We start from the raw sequence: 23179 nt of genomic DNA, 5'->3' as shown, positions 1-23179 counted from the left end.
GAGTTTAAGAATCTGATCAGCAACCCTACCACCATTCAGACTGCGGGCAGTTTGCTCATCAACATTACACAACACGGAAGAGTTGAAGACATCCACATCCTGTTAAGAACAAGGGACCTGACTCAGCAAGAATATTTTAACTTTAGCGATAATTCATCTGAATACATGTATAAATCATGTCCGAAGGTTTAAAAAAAGGCATCCCAACATCTAAGTTTTCATTAAGGCCAACAATTTCCGAAAAGAGGTTTTTTGATATCTCAGCCCTAGGCCGAAGAGTAGGACAAAATAGCTTTGCTGAAGGTTTAAAAAAGGACAAAATATGTGAACGATAACATGCAACACAAGCACGAAAACCACCAAACAAAATCCAAGATAGCGTAAAATTAAACTATTACTAAAATCACCACTAAGTTTGTCCGGAAACAGAAAGTGCATATACTGAAATCACCTGTGGTATAACAAGAAGTGAAACGCTAGCATACAGAAGATCAATCGATATACCTTGGAACTTAAATTTCATGACAGGGACATGGGCATCGGTAACAGGTGTTGAAATTCAGTCACTTCTTCCATGTCATAGAATATATCACACAATAAGATGAAGAAATCCTCCTGCAAGAATAAACCCGTTAGAAACTTAAACAATATGCATCATTAAGATTTGTACAAGAGCCACCTCTCGGTTGACATAAGACGGGCCAATACATAAAGTGTCAATATCAGCCCCAGGTCCCATGTACCTGAAATCAAGACAAAGTCCTGGAAATTATTACGTTCAAAGGAACTTTCTGAGCGAATGAAAAATATCGGTAGAAGGCGTGTGTCTGTTTTTTCCCCGAAAAAAAAATATGGGTTTCGATTGTTTAAGGTCCACTATGTAATTGTAAAATATGATGGACCAAAATTTTAATCATAACAAAATGGCCCAGTTAAATACCTTAAATTGAGCTTGCTATATAAACTTTGCAAAAATCTGTACTTATTTTTGAATGTTTTTTAGTAACTTTTTCATTATTTTTGTAATGTTACTGTTTAAAAAATGTATTTGTTTTTAAAAAATCTCAATAAAACAATTTTAACTTTAAAATCAAATTTTAATCACAATATTTATAGTATAATTTAATAAAACACACACAAGTATACTTAAATCTCTAATATTTTAAACTTTAATGTTTACTTTATCAAGTAAAATGAATAAAAGTACAATAAAAGAAGAACACAATCTCATAGTTTTTAAACCGGCGCCAAACAAATTGAACAAGACACACCAATGTCAAAATTCATTAACCTATGAATCAATAACAAGAACATGAGCAATTATTTTTATAATGTTATTACAAATAAAAAATATATACTATGAAGAACAAATACCCGCGCGGGCGCGCGGATCAAAGGCTAGTTAACTTTACTTCTTGTAATATTTATTCTTACGAGTGTTAATTGTTAAAAATCAACAAAACTTTACCATAAATTTTGAAATTTTACTCTTCCTACAAAATTTATGCGCAATTTTGTGCTAATTGTAATAAACAATCAAAAGCAAGCTTTTCCTCTTACTTGATGAATGATGATATTGATGGCTTCCTGTGACTTCATTTCTTTGGTAAAGTCCTTGTCCTTTGTAAGTTTTTAGTTTTAGCATGGTCGGAAAGATGTGTGCTGTCTTTGGCTTCGATTGGTAAAACTTGAGTAATTGAAAAATGGTGGAAGATAAATTGAGTTGCAGAACAAAAAATATGAAATTTAAAACTTGCTGAATGCATAAGTTGGCTTGGGTAAGACAACAAACGTTGATGCATAGTTAGCTTGGTTAAGATACCGTATTGCAGCTCGCCAAAATGGTGTACGCTTGGGGATATCAACACCTCTATGAACGTTAGTGGCATCTTGGTAGAAAAGGATAGCACCATGTTGTTCACGATACTCCGTAATAAAATGAGCACTATTTTCAATCGCTTTTTCGATGGCAGACTTTCCTCGAGGTTGTCTTCCATGCCTTGAAGAAATTTGTGATCCATTAGGTGTTTCTGCTATGTCTTCGTTTTGGTTTGTGTATGTCACTGCTTCTTGTGTGTTTTGATGACTGGTTCATCTTCAACGATTTGAATATTCGGTATTATTTCTTCGGCCTTTATCAGATTCATTGTTTATTGATTTAGTCGACTTAAACTTGGTGACTGAACTGGTTCATCGCCGAATCTACAGTTTCTAAATACACTTTCCATGAGATCATACAAGAGGATGCTTTTTTATATGCACGGCATCAAGTATCTCCTATTACCACCATTTAAAAAATAGAGAAATTAGGAGCTCTACCAACGTACTTACGCGATATTTGCCATATACCAAAGGCGCGAATTGATGCAACTATTCATGGTGTATTTTTACCCTGCTACCCCTACTTCATAATCGTTTCAATAAGCCAGAGAAGTGGAGCAAATCTTCCTTTAAGATACGGAGAGATTTGTTTTCGACCGAATCTCTTTGTCAGAGGTTGCATATCAGTTACTGGTGGTTATACGAAACTTTTCGAGACTCGGAAATTTGATATTTGCCCTTTCTCTCTTCTCTCATTCTTCCATCACAAAATTAAACAATTTTCTGCTCTCACTCAACCAATCTATTGAGGAGAACGACGGCAGGCGACGGCCCCCTTGTCTTCTCCTGGAAAGGATTTTCGCTGTCGGAGAAGAACCCGCCGGCGTTAGAGTAACTCCATATCACAAGGCATGCGCAATCAGGCAAATCCTCGATGTTCTCGATCCTGACGAGGTTGAACACATTAGGGTTTCGCCATTCGGAAAATTGGTTGAGATCGCCGACAAACCTAGTTTTTCCAGGAGGTTTGGGCGATATATTATATCCAGACAACTCAAGGTCGCTAAGAAGCACGAGGCGTGGTTCCTCTTCGCTGGAAAACCAATTAGGTTTTCAATTCGAGAATTCGCTTTGGTCACGGGCTAAACTGCAGCAAATTCCCGAGAAGAAGCAAAAACAAATCGAAGAACTTCATGACTGAGAAACCATACTGGGGTGAGCTATTTGAATCACTGAAAGAGGTACCCGTCTCATCTGTGCTTAGGATGCTGGAGAAGAAAACAGTTGTTGACAAAGACATCAGGTTGAAATACGCATACCTCTCCTTATTGGCCTCCGTTATACTCCCGACGACACATACACCTCGGATCTCCAAAGAATGCGCCGAGAAAATCAAAGATCTGGATGCATTTTTAGTGTATCCCTGGGGGAGGGTCTCATTCGACATGTTGATGACCAGCATAAAGGAGAGAAAGGAAGTTTCCATGTCCCAGAACACAATTGCTCTTAAGGGATTTGTACTTGCTCTGCAACTTGTCATCGTTGAATGTGTACATGCGCTCACCGAAGTGGTGCAGGAAGGAGGTTCATCTGGCTCTGACGGTGATTCTGAGGGTGATGATGATACCAATGAGAGTGACAAACGTGGTAAAAAAGGCATCAGCCCTGGACACGCGTGCGACACATTTGCTGCAGAGAAGGTATACATATCCATATCCAGAGCATATTAACAAATTTGTTGCGGGGAATTTGTCTGCATCTACCAAAATGTAATGTCCTAATGTTTGGTCACATGCAGGCATTAGTTCAGTCGATCATGTTAGATGCGAACGGAGAGACAAACGTTGCTGCAGAGTACGAATGGTTAGACGACGAAGACGATGTTGGCGTCTCGAATATGTTGAATCTAATCGACCGACGGTTTGGTTTCAACTCCCAATGCTTTGTAGGTGGGTCAACGAAGTAGGAGGTTAATAGGATGCAGGAAGAGGGAAAAACAGAATTGGTAGGCCGCAAGATGGTCAAAACGAAGACAGGTAGCTCCTCTCACGGCCAAGAGGGCGTAGACATTGATTTGTTGGCCTATTTAGTCTCTGAAAAGCTCAAGGACGACTTCCAGCTCCTACATGGCGCCATATCAACGATCCAGGAATCAGCTAATGCCTTCACAGAGACTATCCTTGCAAATATCAGCGAGGTTTTTTGCACTGTCCAGGGTAGTGTCCACCAAATCGCATCCCTATCTGCTGACATACGTAAGCTAGCGGTGACGGTGCATGTATCTCCTCCAGATATGGCAAACAACCGACCCAACGTGGTGGATGCTGACACTCAAACAGTCCCAGATGTCCCAACGATAATTTCTGATGCAATCAACTTTGCAAACCGATCAACCCAATATGCTACTGCTGTAAGTTTATAGTTATACGGCTAAAATAATGTTGAACCGGTTAAGCATTATTCTCCCAGCTAACTTAATTTATATACAGGGTGGTCAAAACGCTTCGAACTCAAACACGGCGGCGGGTGGGGTGACAGACAACAGTTGCCAACCAGGCTTTGAGGCCGATCATTCAGCACCACAATGTTCTCAACAAGAGCATGTAGGTCCACAACCTTCTAATGCACAAGTGGACTCGGTACGTAACCTTTACAATTATCTCTTTTCCATCACTCCGCAACTCTATCTTAGGTGATTTTATTTCCACCTCCCGACTGTTTTAAATAATGCAGACTCTTGATCCTGCTTTGTTGTTTCCAAACCCAACTTTCTCGCTTGGCCTCACGCAGGAGGCACGTCTGGAGCGGCTTAAACACGCCAATGTCACCATAAACACTGACCACGAAAGTGTTGATGAAGACCACGAAGAAGCATATATGGAAGAAGCTCCACCTGTGTGTAGGAAAAGCAAGCGGCATAAGGTACCAACGAAGTCCCTTTTGGGTGAGTACGAATGCGATAAAGGCTTTCTGAACCGTGCAAGAAAGGAGGTTACAGATGCGATCTATAGGGGAGGGAACATTGATTACTCGGCCAAGTTTTCTGCTCTAATGGGCAAGATGATGACGCCATTGTAAGTTCATAATTCGCAGATATTGATCAATTTAGGAAGTTATGGAGTTTTTGTTGTTATTAGCTGGCTAACAGCTTACCATTTATTTGGTGAATAGTGACATATCAACTGAAAGGGGGAATATTTGAAGCACTCAGCTTTACGAGGTAGTTGAGAGAGCAACCCAACTGTCGCCTCAGGTATGTTTATTCCTGCTAATATTAGAAAGTGTCCCCGCTTTTCCATGTTTATCATTAACATATGTGGCATGAATCTTCTCGAAACAGGTTGTTGATGTCCTTATGTTCCCCACAAGTGCATTGTTTTGGTCGTAATCATCTCCTAAGCAAATTCCCATTTGGGTTTTTATGGACACGTAGTCCGTGTCGCAGTTCACCAAATTGTACACTGAGTTCTCAAAGGTCTTAAGAAAAGATAGCTTCAAGTTCACCGCAGACGTTGTTGACATGTTTCTGCAGCTCTCGTCTTATGCCGATGCTGTTCGTTTCTATTTCCCATTCTTTGTGGACAAAAAGTACGGGGTTGCCATTTGTGTAGATTGCAATAGCTGGACCGCTACTGTCTTGGACTGCAACACCGCTCTCCGGACAGACTACATGATGACTAAAGATGTAAGACTAATAGCTTCGATGTTTCCATATCTTCTGAAGCAGGTTGGAAGGGAATTTGGCACGAGAGACGGCAAGGTAATGGGATTTGAAAGGCCCCAGGACCATACCTCAGCAAAATGCAGTAACACACTCTGACGTTTCATCTGTGCTTCTTATCCAAGCCCATGCTTTGGGTGGGGTCGATGCTTGCAAATGCATAACCCCGGACGTACTCGACAGCCAGGTGGAGAGGCTGGTGGTGACCCTATATGAGGCAACTGTCGGTGCCCTCTGATGTACTCCATTTACATTTTAGTTATCAATCCCAAAAAACGACAACCCTTATCTTGCTTTCCTCTTATATTATGATAACTGAATGTGTATGGAGTGTCCAAAAATTCGGATTTTATCTACTGTTCTATGTTTGGACTCGACTTTGATTGAGTAATTCTTTTTCTATTTTCTTCTGCTCGATGTAGTTATGTTTCCTGTAACCGGCCAAATTTTATATTTGCTTGACAAGTATCATGTTGGGGGTCCAAAGGCCAAACCATATGAAAAAATTTCATACAGATGGCCCACCAAATTAAACATTCGCAGCCCAGTAAAGGTAACTAAAAGGGCCTCATTCCCAAGGTTTTACTATACATTTAGGGCTATTCGGACTACATAAAGCACCATATTTCACCTCGGTGCTAATATGTTTGCCGATTACCTCACACATCTAATTCCTGTCGACAAATGGCAGAGGAGAGCATAGATCCTCGTTTCAGGTGAATTCTATGACTCCCTTCTATGTATATACACATTTACTCTACTCGCAATGAAGTCTAATGCATCTGATAAACCAATAGTGGTTCTGTCCATTTCACGGTCGGAAAGGTTAAATCGTTAAGTTTTGGATATTGCCATGGAAGTAGGACCTGGCATTCCTCGGAGGTGTCCGTGTGGAGCAGCGACAGTGGTACTAACATCGAAAACCAAGGATAACCCTGGCCGGCAGTTCTACAGATGCGGGGTAGTTTTTGGGGAAAATCACGTGTTCAAGTGGGCTGATGATGCCGTGCTGGAGGAGATAGAAGCACTAGCGGTAAAGCAGTCGGTAATGGAGAATGAACTGATTGAAATCAAGGAACAACTTCTAGATATTAAAAAAAGATATTACGGAGATTGTTCAGGTGGTTGCGGCATTTTCTTCCAAACTTCGAAAGTAATGTGAGTTATGTATGAAGAAGAGATGAATTGCTTAGCCTCTGTCGCCACCCTCTGTTTTTATTGTAATGTAAACACCATGTTTTGTATCGACGGCCGCCTTATGAATCATCAATCCGGTTATAATGACTCCTTTGGGTAGCTCTGAATAATTGTATATATCTACATAACTTCCGTTCGATTGGTTAACAAAATGCGTCAATGGATAATTTGAATTCTAAATGTATTACTTATGTTTAGCCGTACAACTATGTGTAATGTCTACTAATAGCAATAATGCGCTAAATTATTAAGTTTCCGACTAAGCCCTCAATTAGCAGGCTACAGAGCATTTTGATCAGCCAAGCCGTATAAGGGTTAAGGATGTTAGCCGTATATTTAGATTTATGGGGTTGGGTTTAGGGTTATATAAGGGTTTAGGGTTTATAGTCTGAGAATGTGTTAGGGTCTGTAGTGTTATAAGGGTTTAGCTTTTTGACCCATAAAAGGGTTTAGGGTACTTAATGGATGTAGGGTTTATTGTCTCCTTAGGGTTTAAGGTTTAGTATTATATAAGGGTTTATGATTATATAAAGCTTTAGGGATAAGGGTTTTGGGATTTGGGTTTAGGGTTCGGGGTTTAGTGTTTAGGGTTTAAGCTCTCTTAAGGGTTTAAGGTGTAGGGTCTCCTATGGGTTAACAGATTTATGGTTTATGGTTTAGGGTTTATAGAGTCCTAAGGGTTTAAGGGTTTAAGGTTTAGGGTATATAGTGATTCGGGTTTGGGGATCCGGGTTTAGGGTTTAGGGTATATAGTGATTAGGGTATAGGGTTAACGATTTTGGGTTTAGGGTTTAGAGTTTATAATCGCCTAAGGGTTTAGGGTTTAGGGTATATAGTTATTTAAGGGTGTAATGGTTTGGGGTTCATAGTCTCTCCGGGGTCTAGGGTTAACTGTAATGCCTACTAAAAACTTAGGTTTAGCCGTTGAATGAGGTATAAAGTCTACTAATAGCATTAATGCGCTAAAGTATTAAGCTTCCCGGTTATGCTATGGATTAGCAGGCTACAGAACATATTGATCATCCAAGCCTAACGATAGCTTGTTGGGAGATGAAGTTAGCCTTATATTTAGATTGTTATGGTGGTTGGGATACGGGTAATATAAGGGTTTAGTGTTTATCGTTTATGATTATATAAGGGTTTAGAGATTAGGGTTTTGGGATTTGGGTTTAGGGTTCAAGGTTTAATGTTTAGGGTTTATCTCTCCTAAGGGTTTAGGGTGTAGGGTCTCCTAAGGGTTAACGGGTTTAGGGTTTATAGACTCCTAAGGGTTTAGGGGTTTAGGGTTTAGGGTATATAGTGATTCGGTTTAGGGTTTACGGTTTAGGGTTTAGGTTTAGGTTTTGGGTTTATGTCTCCTAAGATTTTAGGGGTTTAGGGTTTAGGGTATGTAGTTATTTATGTGTGTAATGGTTTGGGGTTCATAGTCTGTACATGGTTTAGGTTTACTGCAATGTCTACTAAAAACTTAGGTTTAGCCGTCTAACGAGGTTTAAAGTCTACTAATAGCATTAATGCGCTAAAGTATTGAGCTTCCCGGCTACGATCTGGATTAGCAGGCAGCATAACCTATTGATCATCCTAGCCTAACGATAGCTTGTTGGGAGATGAAGTTAGCCTTATATTTAGATTGTTATGGTGGTGGGGATACGGGTAATATAAGGGTTTAGGGTTTATCGTTTATGATTATATAAGGGTTTAGGGATTAGGGTTTAGAGATTTGGGTTTAGCGTCTTCGGTCTAGGTTTTTGGGTCCAGGGTTCATGATTATATCAGGATTTAAGGTTTAGGGTATTGAGTTTAGTGTTTAGATGTATTAATGGTTTATATAACAGTTTAGGGATTAGGGTTTATGGTTTAAGGTTTAGGGTTTAGTGTTTAGGTCTTAGGGTTTATGGTTTAGTGTTTAGGTCTAAGGGTTTAGGGTTTAGATGTATTAATGGTTTATATAAGGGTTTAGGGATTAGAGTTTAGGATTAGTGTTTTGGTCTTAGGGTTTAGGATTATATGAAGGTTTTGGGTTTAGGGGTATTTATGTCGTTCAGTTCAGTTGTAGTACAAGGGATTAAGGGTTTGTTGTTTAAGCTATAAGGAGTTGAACATTACTTAACCAGTTAGAAATTGCTTTACAGATGTATGAAATATGTTAGCCGGGTACTCAAATGTTATATGACGACAGTCTAATTGTAGCTGAGATAACTCAAAGTCTAAAAAGCGAAGAGAACTCATTATTTATCACCACACAACGTTTATCCAAATCCCCTACATACCCCAGATGGTGTAATGCTAGTTAATTTAAGAGAATATTAAACATAAGTAGGAATTTATTCCACCATCTGCAACCTCCAACCATCCAGTACAATTCTTCCAATCGCCAAAAGTTCCCTCCATGCTTGTTTCACCTGATGCTTATCTTAGATTGGGTTCTTGCAAGTGGCCTTGTTGTGTTCAACTCCCTTGCACCTGCCGCATTTGATCCTTCTGCGAACACATTTCACATGTTTACATTTAAAAATATGTTGTGTTAATTGCAAGATTACCACGCAAGACACTGTTGATTAAATAACATGCAACTAAAGACCTACACGTTTTTCGCCTCTTGAAAAGTATCTCAGCTTCTTAGGCCTCCCCGGTGGGTGTCGCGTAGCTGGTGGACCCAACTAGAGGTCAGACACAATAGAAGGCATTCCTACCCCCACTGGTGAGGCTGATTCGGGGAGTATAATTCCTTCATAGGCACGATTCAGGGAGTCTAGCTTGTATTCATCAATAACCAGTTCCTCCACATTTATCTTAGCTTTGAGTGCAGCAGCAATGGCGTGAGAGCATGGAATAGCTAGCATCTGAAACTCAAAACATCAAGTCCTTGTGCAGAGGTTAACATGGAAGCTTCCGCCAGTTTTGTTGCGTATCTCGTACTCCTTCTTAGCTATGTCGACCACCTCATATCCTCCGGTCATCTCGAAGTTGTTTGTCAGGATTTCTTCAATGCGTGGGGGTGAGAACTCCACCGCTCTTGCTAGCCGAATCACGTCTCTTTGCAAACCATGTCATTAGCTTCCCCCTGATGAAATCGATCAATTGGACAATGGGAAACTCTCTCGCCTTGCTCAAAACAGAATTCCTAGACTCAGCGAGGTTGCTGGTCATAACGTTGTACCTGTTTCCAGGGAAATGGGATCGCGCCCAATGCTCAAAACCGATCTCGATTAGGTATGCTGCACACTTTGGATCCATCGCTTTAATCTCGTTGAATGTAACGTAGAAATCGCTCAACTTATAAGCCCTTGCTGCCTTCACAACTAGGTATTCCAAATGCCTCCCACGAAAATTGGACCTGATGTTTCTCTTCAGATGGAGAACAAAAATGCAGTGGCCTGAACTTGGATACGCCTGACATCAAATTGTTTATGTAGCCGAGTTAATGCATTTGTTAACTATACATTAAATTATCTAGTCTGCCAAGTACATTTCTAACAAGGTTAAAGAATTATATTTCCGGCTAAACAAAATACAATCATCCTAAACTCAGTTACTGACCTTGCTAATCCCTTTGTAGATGGAGGGATGCCTGTCGGATACGACGACCAATCCAGGCTCATTGGGCACAAATGCTGATAGGTTTTGGAAAAACCACTCCCACGACTTGTCATTCTCGCTATCAATAATGGCGAAGGCTAAGGGAAAGATTTGGTAGTTCCCATCTTGGGCTGATGCCGTGAGCAGACATCTTGCATATCTTCCTTTTAAATGAGTCCCATCAATGACCACTACCTTCCTCATCCCCTTATATCCTTCAATTGAAGCTCCTAAGGCGAGGAACATATATTTGAACCGGTGGCCCCCTTCCTCGGTTTGGTCTGTGCGTAAGTTGGCTAAAGATCCCGGATTTTCTAAGACCAGATTATTTAGATAAGACGGAAGCTTTATGTAAGAAGCATTACACGTTCCGTGGCCATTATCCACAACCATATCCCTTGACTTCCATGCTTTCCAGTATGAAATCGAGACGTCATGGTCACCACGCATCATCATTCAAATTTCCCTCAGCCTAGGCCCGATACCGTTTTCAGCAAATTTTGCTTTCATCAGTTCTCCAATGACCGCTGAAGTTGTTTGGCCTTGTATCCACCACGCTCTGCAATTGAACATGTATGAACGCTGGCAAGTTTTCTCACCTCAAAAACCTCTGAATCCTTTAGCTTTGTCGCATACACACGCCATGGGCAAGTTGAGCTAATGCATTTCAGTATCATCATGCTCGGATCTGACTTGGCGCTACGGTAGCAAAACTTTTTAGCAATAGCAAACATTGCTATATGCTGCTTGAATGAATCACGGTTCCTGAACATCATCCCAACTTTGAGCTGAGCTCCATAATCATCCATTTCACCTGCTTTATTAAAGAAGCAAAGTATTAGTTACAGATGCATAATGTGTAAGTGAAAAACCTAGATAAGATATCGGTTTAAGTTTAGAATAGCGTTGGAAATTACCGGTCAAAAAGGTAGGTATTGTTAATACAACTCACTTAACCGGTTACAAACGAAGATAGTATATCGACTAGCAAATTTAACACGGTTAAATTTATATTTAACCCCAAAACAGGCCACGAGGTTAAACTTTTTAATATCCGTCCAAAAGTCTTACAATACTCGACTAAAGAAATATTATTCAAACCATTTATTTAGTTGGGCTTGCAATAAACAACTTGGTTATTGTATTGGATATGCTAGTGTACAAAAAAAATAAGAGCTTTCAAAACATACTCAGCTTACTTGTGAATCAATAAATATCATATATTGCAAGCTAACTTCATTTAAAGTGCCATAACTTCATTACATACATGGACCAAAGCCACGAAAATTTTCATCCTTGATGTAAACGTTTACAACATTTTGAACAACCAACAAAAAACTTCCCAACCCCTAAACACGTTCCCTTTATGCCGCCAAGATGCCATCATTCAAAAACTGAGACTTCAAACCATGAAAACCATACCCTTTGCTACCGGTTAAATAAAAGTTTAACCCCAAAAAATCATCCCCTGGGTTATACTTTATCTTAACCGTCGAAAAGTTTCACAATACCCGATTTTATACATACTAAGTGAAACACAAACATATTTAACATAGACCATGAAGCTTGATTTAAATCAGAACCCACCCTGTGTATCGCTCCCCTCCGAAGATGTGTTGTCGACATTAGCAGAGGGGGGGTGTCAGAGCATCACGTTCCCCTGAGCCACATCCCAAACCTAGTGTCAGTGATAGGCCGGGAAGAGTGGAGTCGACCTTCTCTTTTGTTGTTCCGGAAGGTCCATGCACAACAACATCTCCCTTGCCTGATTAAGAATGTAGACTTAGTGATTTAAACTTGGACTAATGAATTAGAAGTCTAATGAATATATGCTTCATAGATGAATACCTTCATCTCCAATTTCCCTTGGTGCGATGGCCGATTCTAAGAGAGTGGAAATGATAGCAGTGGGCACAGTTGATGATTCCCCTGCTGTCTCATGCAAAGCAACAACATCTTTATTCCCAACTTGAGAGATGACACCACCACCAACCAACGTCTGGTCCTGAGTCAGACGTAGGTCGGACTCCTTGTTGTTGGTGAGGAGGAAAAGCCCTTCCACAGACTGGTAGTTATCTTCTATTAGCTCATTCCAGAAAGCTGAGTCCTGTGTGACAAGGCCACCATCCCTCTAGGCGTTGTAAAACTCTGGATAGTCCAACAAATCCAGCCCGACATCCCAAAGCAACGATGGGGCATCTGCGGCGGGGATTTTTGCAAGTGGTTGAGGCTGCAGAGGAACGATCACACCTGTGTTCACCAAAAATCCATTATTAAATGCTCGTTTTTATAAAAATTTGTTAAAGAGTTCATCTCTACTAAATAGCCGTCCAATACACCTCAACAAACGTTATTACTTTGTATAGCCGATTAACACAAAAAAATATACCTCCAGTTCCTTCTAAGTTTCTGTTCCCTGTCCCACCCGTCTGAGAAACATCCACCATCTCATCATCATCATCAAGTTGAATGATCTTTATTCGTTGTGTAACCCCAAAAGATGGTTGAGGGCGCAGAACCCTGTCAGCATGTCCAATCTCCAGCGCAACACGGTGGAGGATAAGTATCTCTTGCTCTCCAAATATCTCATTCATCACCCTCTCACTAGTAACAAGCCTCTCACCCAATACCAAGCCTGAAAAAATTACAAAAAAATATTATTAAAATTCTTGGATTAGCATAGTAGTTGAAGAACATCTAATCTTTCCCATCACTTACTCTCGTATCTCGCTCTAGCCCTTTCATCCTGACCATCACCGACCACGTAAGTTGATGAGCCGATGGTGAAATCGGAACGACAGAGGAACTGGAACTCAGCAACATTCTTAGCTCCAAATGTAACAAGAAGTGTTATCTCACTAAGCGGGAGTCTCCTGCTAATTAAACTGACAAGGTCAGCTGTCGTAGCAATTGTTATCGGCGGTGACGGTCCACTTGGAAACATCATCCAGTCAGGCATCCCGTACGTTATGAGGACCGGAGTAGCATTGATGACTTCTAACGTTTCAGGGGAATCCATGTACATAGTGAAGCCATAATCTTGATGGTTTGGGACAAAGTGCCACTGTTCATGTCCGTTCTTCTTCCAATCTCCACGCCAGATTCGGAAAACACGACCCATTTCCTGAGACACATAACGATATATACATAAGACTCAATCGAAGGATTCAATCATTTGAAAAACATGGATTAAATGCTCGACTACATTAATAAACAGACATAACAACAAACTCGCTTTTACACATTTAAAGCTCCTTAATAACTCCATTACCTTTGGCCAGAGATTTTGCAGAGTTTCCTGAAGAAATGAGAAACCGGGTTAGACTTCTTTATAGACGCACACAGGTTTGCGAAGATCTTCTCTCACACGAATCAGAGGGAAATCTTTTCTTAGATTCGGTGTACAACTGCGCCGTTTCCGTCAGACTTATCTCCAAGATACTGTATCGTTTTGTTTACCGATGCAATATCTTCTAATGTAAACGAATTTTTTTTCATCTTTCCAAATCTAGCTAAATATTTTGTGTCAGAACTAAAACCCTAGAAGCCTAAAACCGAGAACAAGAGACATGAAGCGTCAAGGGTATCCTAGTCTTTTTCACTCGTCTTTGGCTGCCACGTCGGCACAAGTTTTCGGGCTTTGGTGTTTCGCTAATATGGCACTCTTGTTATGTTTTTGGCCTAAATTGCTCTAAAAAATATTTAGTTGAAATCACACATTAAAACCTTAAAACAATATGTAATGAAAATATAATTTTAATCGTACCTTACTATACGTTCTTGCCACCATTCCTCTGGCATGTCGATCTCACTAGGGTCCTCTTTGACTGTAACTCTGCCTCCGGTACAGTTTTTAATGTCATATAAACAGTATAACGTCTCCGTTCATAGTCATAATAGTTTCGATTTTGTTGTTATTTTAAGTTTTACCAATACACTAGGATCGGAATTAAGTTATTATTTTTATTATATTTTGGAGAATGAAACAATAGTTTGGCTTCATTTGGATTAGGGGTGTTCAATCCAGATATCGGGTTGGTTTCGATTCGGTTCGGTTTTTTTCGGTATTTTGGTTAGTAAAATATAACTACTATTCTAAATCCATATTTACTTTGACTTTAGTCTTTCACATACTTTTGAAAGATTTCAACTGGACAACTAAATTGATCAGCCAATCTTGTTGCTTTAAATCATTAGTATATATATATATATATATATATATATAAATATATATATATTATTTAGTTTGAATATTTATTAAATAAAAATTCATATGCGTTATATTTTATGATCATTTGCAACTTATTATAACAAAAAAAATAATCTATTGATCACAAAATTTTCAGAGTGAGAATCTTCAAATTTCTAATAATATATAGACGTTTTGAAAAATTCAAAATATAACATATAAGAAAAAATATAAATGTTTTTATTATATATTTAATGTGATTTTTTTATTATCTTTTAATAATATAAAATTAAAAAAAGAACTAAGATACCAAAATTGTTATCAAATATTTATTCATAATAATTAATCTTCATATATACGTTAATCATATTAAGTAATTTCGTAGCTTCTAATAAAGGAAAGTGCAAAAACAATATTTGGTAGATTATATATCAATTCGAATATTCGATAGTTAGTTTAATAAAAAATATAATGTAAGTTAAGATGGACCAACCTATTTTTTTAAGAATAGTATATTTTATATAGTCATTTATTAAATGAGAATTTATAATCATACACTTCTATGATCATTCATATCGTTTTATAACTGAATATTTAAATCATCGATAACAAAATTTTCAATGTGAAATCTTTAATAAGTTTATAATTTATAAATGTTTTTGAAAATTCATTGAAAGTTTTAATATTAAAATATTTATGTAATCTTATGGTATATAGTTTAATCTATATATATGTATATATATATATGTTTTATTATTAAATGATATTTTTTACTCATATAGTTTTAAAATCATGTGTATTTTCTTATAATATTAAATAAAAGTTCATATTAATACAATTATATGATCATTTGTAACTTATTATGACAAAAAAAATAATCTATTGATCACAAAATTTTAAGAGTGGTGATCTTCAATTTCTAATAATTTATAGACGTTTTGAAAAATTCAAAATATAACATATAAAAAAATAAATTTTTTTTTATTATATATTTAATGTGATTTTTAATATCTTTTAATAATATAAAATTTTTAAAAAGAACTAAGATACAAAAATTGTTATCAAATATTTATTATTCATAATAATTAATTTTCACATATATGTTAATCATATTAGGTAATTTCATAGCTTTTATTTAAGGAAAGTGTAAAACATTTTTTGGTACGTTATTTATCAATTCGATAGTTAGTTTAATAAAAAGTGTAATATAAGTTAAGATGGACCAACCTATTTTTCTAAGAATAGTATATTTTATATAGTTATTTATTAAATAAGAATTTCTAATCATACGGTTCTATGATCATTCATATCATTTTTTAACAAAATATTTTAATCATCGATAACAAAATTTTCAATCTGAAATCTTTAATAAGTTTATAATTTATTGAAACTTTTAATATTAAAATATTTATGTAATCCTATGGTATATAGTGTTTAATCTATATATATATATATATTTATTTTATTATTAAATGATATTTTTTACTCATATGGTTTTAAAATCATGTGTATCTTCTTATAATAAAAATGTTAAACCATTGATCATTAATTTTTAACATGATAATTTTAATTGTTTTAGTCATTTACTGTCGTTTTTAAAAATTCAAAATATAACATATACGAAAAAATCTAAATTTTACTTTTATAGCTAATTTGATTGTTTTATTTATTTTAATGATATAAAATTAAACAAAAAATGATGGAGGAGATATAAATTGTTATCAAATCTTTATTATTAAAATCTTTAATTGTCATATATATATTAGTCATTTATGGTAATTCCGTAGGTTTGATTTAAGGAAAGAAAATAACATATCATATCATTATATCATATAGTTTGACCAACTTATGTATCTAACAACATATAAAAATCGAATGTGGACCTACTTATTTTTCAATTGAATGTAATTGACTACCTAATTGAGTGCTACCTATGCATTGGAGCCTATTTTAATTAATACAAAATTGAGGTTACATCTCTTCAAATGTTCCTCAATTAATATATAGGCGATTGATAAAAATAGGATGAAAATTCGCATAACCGTCAATTTTCAGCTCACAATCATATATTTCTAAAAATACTTTTTTTTTTTTTTTGGTAACTTTTCTAAAAATACTTGATGCATGTGATCCGATTATAGCTTATTTGCCTACAAATCTAAGAGATTAAAATAAACGATTTGCATGGAATAATAAATGTGTATTTATCGAACAAAACATATTTACGTAGAAACCAAGAAAACAAACATAAAAATTAGCTCACACAATTTTACTTAGACACGGGATAGAAGATGAATGAATTATGCTTTAGGTTTGTCACCAAAAGCTATTGATTTTCATAAAAAGTTAAAGAAGGCTGCATTTTAGAGCAACCAAAGTTATGTTCTCACAAACGTTAGAAACTGAGTTCATAGGAAAACATATGAGAGCAAACCTTAAATATGAAGACATATGGACCTTGATTATCTTCTTGTTAGAATAATATAGGGCTTGGACTAATTAGTTTTTTCTCTAGTTTCACTTGTGAACTTGGCTTAGTCGCTTGGTGCACTGTATTCTTTGGTTCGGGATTTCAGATTTTGATATTAGAGAACTCATTAAAGGGACGACGAGATATTTTTGATACAAATGACAAAACTACTTCATCATCATAAACACAATATAAAATAGTTCTACTACTTCTTTAGCAAATACATTCCATCTCTTAACTCTAGTTTCTCTTCAGCGACTAACCGAGAAAGAAAGCTCTGAAGCTGTTGCAGTGACTTGTCATAAGCAGGATCAGCTACATAGAACATCTACAAAGCAAAGAAAACAAAACAAACTTGTAAATTCAATGTGAGAAGAGGTTTGATGTCTTTTGATTGTACATACCTTGAGTCTGTTATGGATCCCATCTACTGCCATGCTACCATTTGTGAGCATTGCCATAATGAAGTTCTGAAAAAAATTGTTGAGAATTTGTTTAGATTTTTAGGCAAAATGAAGTAGAATAAAATTTGCCCTTAAGCATCATCAATACCTTGTATATTGTCGTTTCTTTGCGAAGCTGGTCTTCCACATAGGCTATCGATCTTTCACTCTCTTCGTCACTTGCCAAAAGCTCCTCGCTTTCGTTCTTTGCAGAATCAGTTATGGACTCAACAAGTGTAAACACATTAGCATTTGACTCTCAAAACTCCCTTATTTCACGAAACTTTATTACTTAGCTATTTCTTCAAACGAATGGTTTATAAACTTCAAGCAGAAGACTACATCCACAATATGTACCTTGCTTATCCAGAAGTTTACTCTTCGGTTTAATAGGTCAATGGGTATTCCAATGGTTGCAGCAAGATCTATAGAGGTCCAACTGAAAGATTTACATGATTTTAGTAACATTGGAAGAAGAAATTATTCATAATGGTTGATTCATGCAAGTTACCTTTTCTTTTCTTGAAATTGCATGATAATTGCTGCATGTGTGGGGGAAACTGTGAACTGCACGGACCTGTCTTCAAATTGCAACTCCAACTGATTCACTCAAACCATTTCAGAGGGTGACATTTGTCAGTATCTGCTTTCCCATATACTCCAAAGTTTATGGTTTTATGTAATCGCAGCATCAAAAAGATAACAAAACATGAATCATTCACTGCTAACGTGTCTACGCAAAAAACTACCTTGACAGAGCCAAGATTTTTCTTCCAGAGTAGCTTACGAGGGGTTTTGATTTCATGATACCGATTGGCATAATCTGATAGCAGATTGTCAATAGGAGCAGGTAACTCTAGAGGCTCATCCTGAAAAATCCTCCTCAAATCAAGTAAATGGAAGCAATCACATTTAACAGATATGGATGAAAAATCAGAATGAAGAATATAGGACTACGTGAATTGGTGGCCAGAAGTTTGTTGAAAGTATCGTCGAGGTAAGAATATCAACAGACAGCTCACTCTCTCCTAACTCAATGTCTAAACACAAGGGGTGGACACATGTAAGATTCAGATAGGAATCTACGTAACAGTTGTAAAACTGAAAACTGAGAAGATTCCAGAAATATAGACCTGTTTGAGATGCCTTTTTAATGTTAGTGTTCACTCTCTTAGAATCAATCAGGTCGTTCAGCATTATCTCACATCTTTGCATACTAGCTTCTCCAAAATGTATCTATTGGCATTACAAGAATGCAACAATGGAGAAAATACACCAATAGTTTGCCAAGATTAAACTTTAATAGTGTTTGATAAAAAAAAAAACTTTAATAGTGAAAAAAATGGAGATTACCTTGAGAAGCTCGCCAGTGCGTATCTCAGTGTCGATGTCATAATCAGTCTTGTTGAGAAGCTTCTCAGCGAGCATGACACGATATTCGTTTACTAGTTGTTCTTTAGATCCAATTATATCAACAAGCAGTCCAAGTATGTTTACTTTCCTCTGACTGAGGCTACCTTTTAAAGGATCAGCCTCGACTGGGTCTGGTTCCCATCTGAAGACAAAGCAGGTCAGACAAATCCAATGCCATCGGAAGATGACAAAACAAAGATAATATACAACAGAAAGGATACCGAGATGCATTGATCCATGCTTGCTTATCATCAGTGTGAAAATCATCATCAAAACCAACATTCTCTTGAGTTTCTTCATCCCTCATCAACTCTTCAAGAAGACTATCCCCAGGGGAACCATTTGCATTCCGTCCACTTCCATCCGTAAGCATAGTAATAATACATTTAATGGTGTCTTTCCGTCCGCGTAAATAGTCTCTGATTGGCTCAGCCACTGCTTCCAGAAACACACCAGCTGGGTCTATTGCTCTAAGGGCTTTAATGGTCGACACATACTGATGCAATATATCATTCGTTGACGCACCAGCAGTAAGCAAACGATATTTCAGCGACGAGATAAAAGATTCGACTAGCTTAGAGTGCTGTCTAGTGTATTCAAGGCACTGGTTCAAGTCTTCAATAGCAGGAGAACTGTTCCATCAACAAAATTTCCATCAGAGATACAATATTTGAAATGGGTGTCAAGTTAGATATGTGGGGAGAAAAAAAAAACTAAATACCTCTCGGGATAATCAACAATGATCTCAAATAGATTGGCTATCCTTAAATCTTGCAGTGTCTCATACGCAAAATATTCCAGCCTTAATTTCCACCGAACAGTTCCTTGGGAAGGAGTCATCACTTTGAAGAAACTTGGAGATGGACAACAAGCCAGAGGAGAGGTAAGGCAAGATGATGTGGTACCATAACTTATGGAATCACCAAGATAAGAAAGAAGCGCATTAAGGAACTGAAGAGGGACTGCCTGGAAAGAGAATTCAGATGTCAGGAATCGCCAAATAACCAAAATAGTGTAATGGTACGGTGAGAATCTAAGCGTACCTGAATCCATTCTTTTATTGGTCCCAAAACAGAAGTCCTGTACTCATCACCAGCCAGATCATGTACTTTTGCCTGGGGATGTATACACATTGCCAAATAAGGTAGAGAGTTATATGTATACTGACCACATATAAGTCTCAGTGAGGCAGATTCTGATGCATAAAAGTACCTTGAGAAGCAAGAAGATTGCAGAAGCATAAGCATTTTCAGCCAGAGAAGTGAAACCAATGCTTCTAAGGTCACGGACCACCTTCCCAATGTTCTTCACCAACTCGTCATGTCTTGAATAGCCTTCGTCAGCATCCATTTCGCCACTCTCGTCCAAATCCATGCCATCACTCTCCAGTTCTTGAGTATCATCTTCATCCATGATTGCGCTTAGCTCCTCCAGCTTTTCCTTAAAATACCAGTGCAGTATTTCTGTAACAAAGAGACGGAAAATTATGAGAGTAATGACTGAACATGGTCAAAACAAGTGGAAAAGATACTGATGATTACGAAGGAACACACTACTACCCCCAATGATTGTTTAGATCAGACTAGATCGAAAATCAACAACGAAGAAGAAGCTACGGAAAGATGTTTATACCAGGAAAATGCTGAGGAAGAGTAGTCATCAAAGTAGAAGACAACATTGACTGGAATCTCGAAAAAAGTAGTTCAACTCTTTCAGCATCTGAGTTCAGCCTTTCTTCTTTAAACGACTTCAAAGCATGAACAACCATGGACGTACACTTGTCATGGTACTGCTTCTCTCTAGATATTTCTTCCAAATCAAAGTAGAAGACAACATTGACTGGAATCTCGAAAAAAGTAGTTCAACTCTTTCAGCATCTGAGTTCAGCCTTTCTTCTTTAAACGACTTCAAAGCATGAACAACCATGGACGTACATTGACTGGAATCTCGAAAAAAGTAGTTCAACTCTTTCAGCATCTGAGTTCAGCCTTTCTTCTTTAAACGACTTCAAAGCATGAACACTTGTCATGGTACTGCTTCTCTCTAGATATTTCTTCCAAAGCTTTGCACAACACTTGGTGAATCTCTTCTCCGTAATCCTGTCCGAAAAGCATCTATTTTTTAGTCAAAACTTACGAATAGAAAAAATGAAAAACGTCAATCTCAGAATATTAAGCCATCCACCAAGCGTTGTATCTACTTACAGTATGGTTCTTGCCGAAGTAATCATCAAGATGATCCCAAAAACTCAATGCACCACTCTTCTCAAAAGCTTGCTGAAACAAAACAAGTGTCCGCATAAAAGATCATCACAAGAGAAGAAACTGGAAAACTCAAGGACTTAAGAGTAGAATTTGTAATACCTCGAGTGATGTGAGGAAGTGGTCACGAACAAGAGAATCAAGGCCGTACTTGCAGAGAGTAGAAACATGAGACACGAACTCCTTCTCGACTGAGGAGTCTCCGGCGCCGGCAATGAGAGACTCCACGGTGGTGAAAAACCCATCGTAGCTTTCTGTAATTTCCCGAATCGCATCGTCCGATAGAGTCTCTAGATTGTACTCGGATGAGCCTAAAACTTCCATCTACACAAACTTCCTAAAACCCTATGACTAAGAGCTGTGTAACCGCAAGCAAAGACTCTCCGTTTATCACTAGAAGAATCAAATACAAGTCTCTTCCTTAAAAAGCTCTTCCTTAAACCGGAACGAACCGGAAATCAAACATCGGCTCAACCAAATGGACCACATACATACTTGGAAGAAAATGATCCGAAAATATCCGTTTATATATATAGAGCCGGATAAATAAACCCGGAAATATAAAAGATTGCAATAACTTACATCTTTCACGCACAACTATTATCTAGGGTTTATCGATTGTGTTAAAAGGAAGAGAGCGATCTCCAAAGCGATTTCAATGGCGGAAGATGATTACAACGAAGTTGATGATTTGGGGTATTCTCTCTTTCTCTCGGTTACCTATGCTTGTATTAGGTTTACGCTCAATTTCAAAAGGATTCAGTTTTCTCCTTAAAAAAATTGTAAACGTTTGAGAGAAATTGGATTAGTTATGTCAAGATTGAAAGTGGTCCATGCACTTCTTCGATGAACTTGTCGGTTGATAGATAAAGAGGCTATTTTTTTTTTGTGACCGCTAAGATTTTCAGAGCTCTTGATTCCGAGAGAAACTTTTCTCATTTTACAGTTTAGTGAAAGTTTGCAGTTTGCTAGTTTTGATGCTATGGTTAAACCCCATTTATCTATGTTGTTTTCATTCGGTGGTTCAATTTGTTAATGTTTGTCTTGACTCTTTTTTTTTTCTTTCTTTCCTGCAGTTATGAGGATGAGCCAGCGGAGCCTGAGATAGAAGTAAGTTAAATCTTCTTCCTTGTAGAGAAGACATTGATATTGCTTGTTAACACCAGCTATTTTCTGATGAGTAGGAAGGAATAGAGGAAGATGCTGATATGAAGGATAACGAGGACGTCGATGGAGAGCCTCTTGAAACAGAAGACAAGGTCGAGACAGAACCTGTACAACGTCCTCGGAAAACTTCCAAGTTTATGACCAAGTATGAACGTGCACGTATCCTCGGCACTCGCGCTCTGCAAATTAGGTCTGCTTCTGCCCTTGTTCTGTTGTTATTGCTTCATTGTCTCTCTCAAGTTATAGAACTTGATTCTTTATGCTGTTATTTTTTTTGGGCTGATACAGCATGAATGCTCCTGTCATGGTTGAGCTTGAGGGTGAGACTGACCCACTTGAGGTGCTTACTACTTTACTTGCGCTCACTTATTCTCTATCCTCGGTTCTTTCTGGACATCTGAGCTAAACTTTTATGATATTGGCTTATAAGATTGCTATGAAGGAGCTGAGGCAAAGGAAGATACCATTCACTATAAGACGCTATCTACCTGACGGGAGGTGAGTTTGCCTTGGTCGTATCGAATATCTTTAAAATAAAGATGATCTGTTTCTTATGTTTGCGTTTATGATTCGGAATCAGTTTTGAGGAGTGGGGAGTTGATGAGTTGATCGTTGAAGACTCATGGAAACGTCAAGTTGGCGGTGATTGATAATCTTGTTATTGCCCAAATACTAATATGTATTTTGCAACAAGCTTGTTACTTCTCATGACCGTTGATGTATTATCTGCTATGTTGCTCCAAGTTAAAATGTTGTTAACCGCCTTGTTTACTTTTCGCCTTAACCGCGAATGTAGGAGAAAGTTAACTGGAAATATAAAGACATCTGAATAGCAACTTGCATATTGGTTTTATTCAAAATATTGTCGGCTATTGCTTATAATAAGAACTTGTTATCTTAACTTAACATGTTATATCA

The 23179-nt window shown here is 37.5% G+C and overlaps 5 protein-coding genes across 5 annotated transcripts; 2 read left to right on the top strand and 3 right to left on the bottom strand.

The window, feature by feature from the left end:
* Positions 1-1503: 1503 nt before the first annotated feature.
* On the bottom strand, positions 1504-3016 carry LOC125586104. Its single transcript, XM_048755915.1, has 3 exons — positions 3012-3016; positions 2615-2914; positions 1504-2086 (listed from the first exon to the last, which is right to left on the bottom strand). The coding sequence occupies exons 1-3, from the start codon at positions 3014-3016 to the stop codon at positions 1747-1749; spliced, it is 645 nt and encodes a 214-aa protein (XP_048611872.1). The 3' UTR covers positions 1504-1746.
* A 783-nt stretch (positions 3017-3799) lies between these two features.
* Positions 3800-5641, top strand: LOC106393826. Its single transcript, XM_013834485.2, has 5 exons — positions 3800-4231; positions 4311-4460; positions 4555-4895; positions 5026-5074; positions 5255-5641. The coding sequence occupies exons 1-5, from the start codon at positions 3800-3802 to the stop codon at positions 5639-5641; spliced, it is 1359 nt and encodes a 452-aa protein (XP_013689939.2).
* A 3758-nt stretch (positions 5642-9399) lies between these two features.
* Positions 9400-10771, bottom strand: LOC106393825. The gene is made up of 3 exons (XM_013834484.2): positions 10280-10771; positions 9746-10132; positions 9400-9582 (listed from the first exon to the last, which is right to left on the bottom strand). The coding sequence occupies exons 1-3, from the start codon at positions 10769-10771 to the stop codon at positions 9400-9402; spliced, it is 1062 nt and encodes a 353-aa protein (XP_013689938.2).
* A 6313-nt stretch (positions 10772-17084) lies between these two features.
* LOC106390927 (anaphase-promoting complex subunit 2) lies at positions 17085-21568 on the bottom strand. Its single transcript, XM_048754810.1, is given in 18 exon segments — positions 17085-17305; positions 17382-17447; positions 17530-17677; positions 17679-17689; positions 17778-17859; positions 17932-18020; positions 18170-18289; positions 18378-18460; positions 18554-18656; positions 18774-18975; positions 19055-19465; positions 19555-19799; positions 19877-19948; positions 20046-20296; positions 20466-20605; positions 20850-20932; positions 21038-21109; positions 21197-21568. Coding segments are annotated over 18 exon segments (2523 nt in total). The 5' UTR covers positions 21419-21568; the 3' UTR covers positions 17085-17182.
* Positions 21569-21640: 72 nt separating this feature from the next.
* Positions 21641-23121, top strand: LOC106390928 (DNA-directed RNA polymerases II, IV and V subunit 6A). The gene is made up of 6 exons (XM_013831481.3): positions 21641-21790; positions 22171-22204; positions 22279-22451; positions 22550-22601; positions 22692-22759; positions 22842-23121. The coding sequence occupies exons 1-6, from the start codon at positions 21753-21755 to the stop codon at positions 22909-22911; spliced, it is 435 nt and encodes a 144-aa protein (XP_013686935.2). The 5' UTR covers positions 21641-21752; the 3' UTR covers positions 22912-23121.
* The last annotated feature ends 58 nt before the right edge of the window (positions 23122-23179 follow it).

This window comes from Brassica napus, chromosome C4, assembly GCF_020379485.1.
Source record: "Brassica napus cultivar Da-Ae chromosome C4, Da-Ae, whole genome shotgun sequence".
NCBI classification, from domain to species: domain Eukaryota; kingdom Viridiplantae; phylum Streptophyta; class Magnoliopsida; order Brassicales; family Brassicaceae; genus Brassica; species Brassica napus.
Note: the sequence above shows the minus strand (reverse complement) of the source record. Positions and strands in the feature narration are given on the sequence as shown.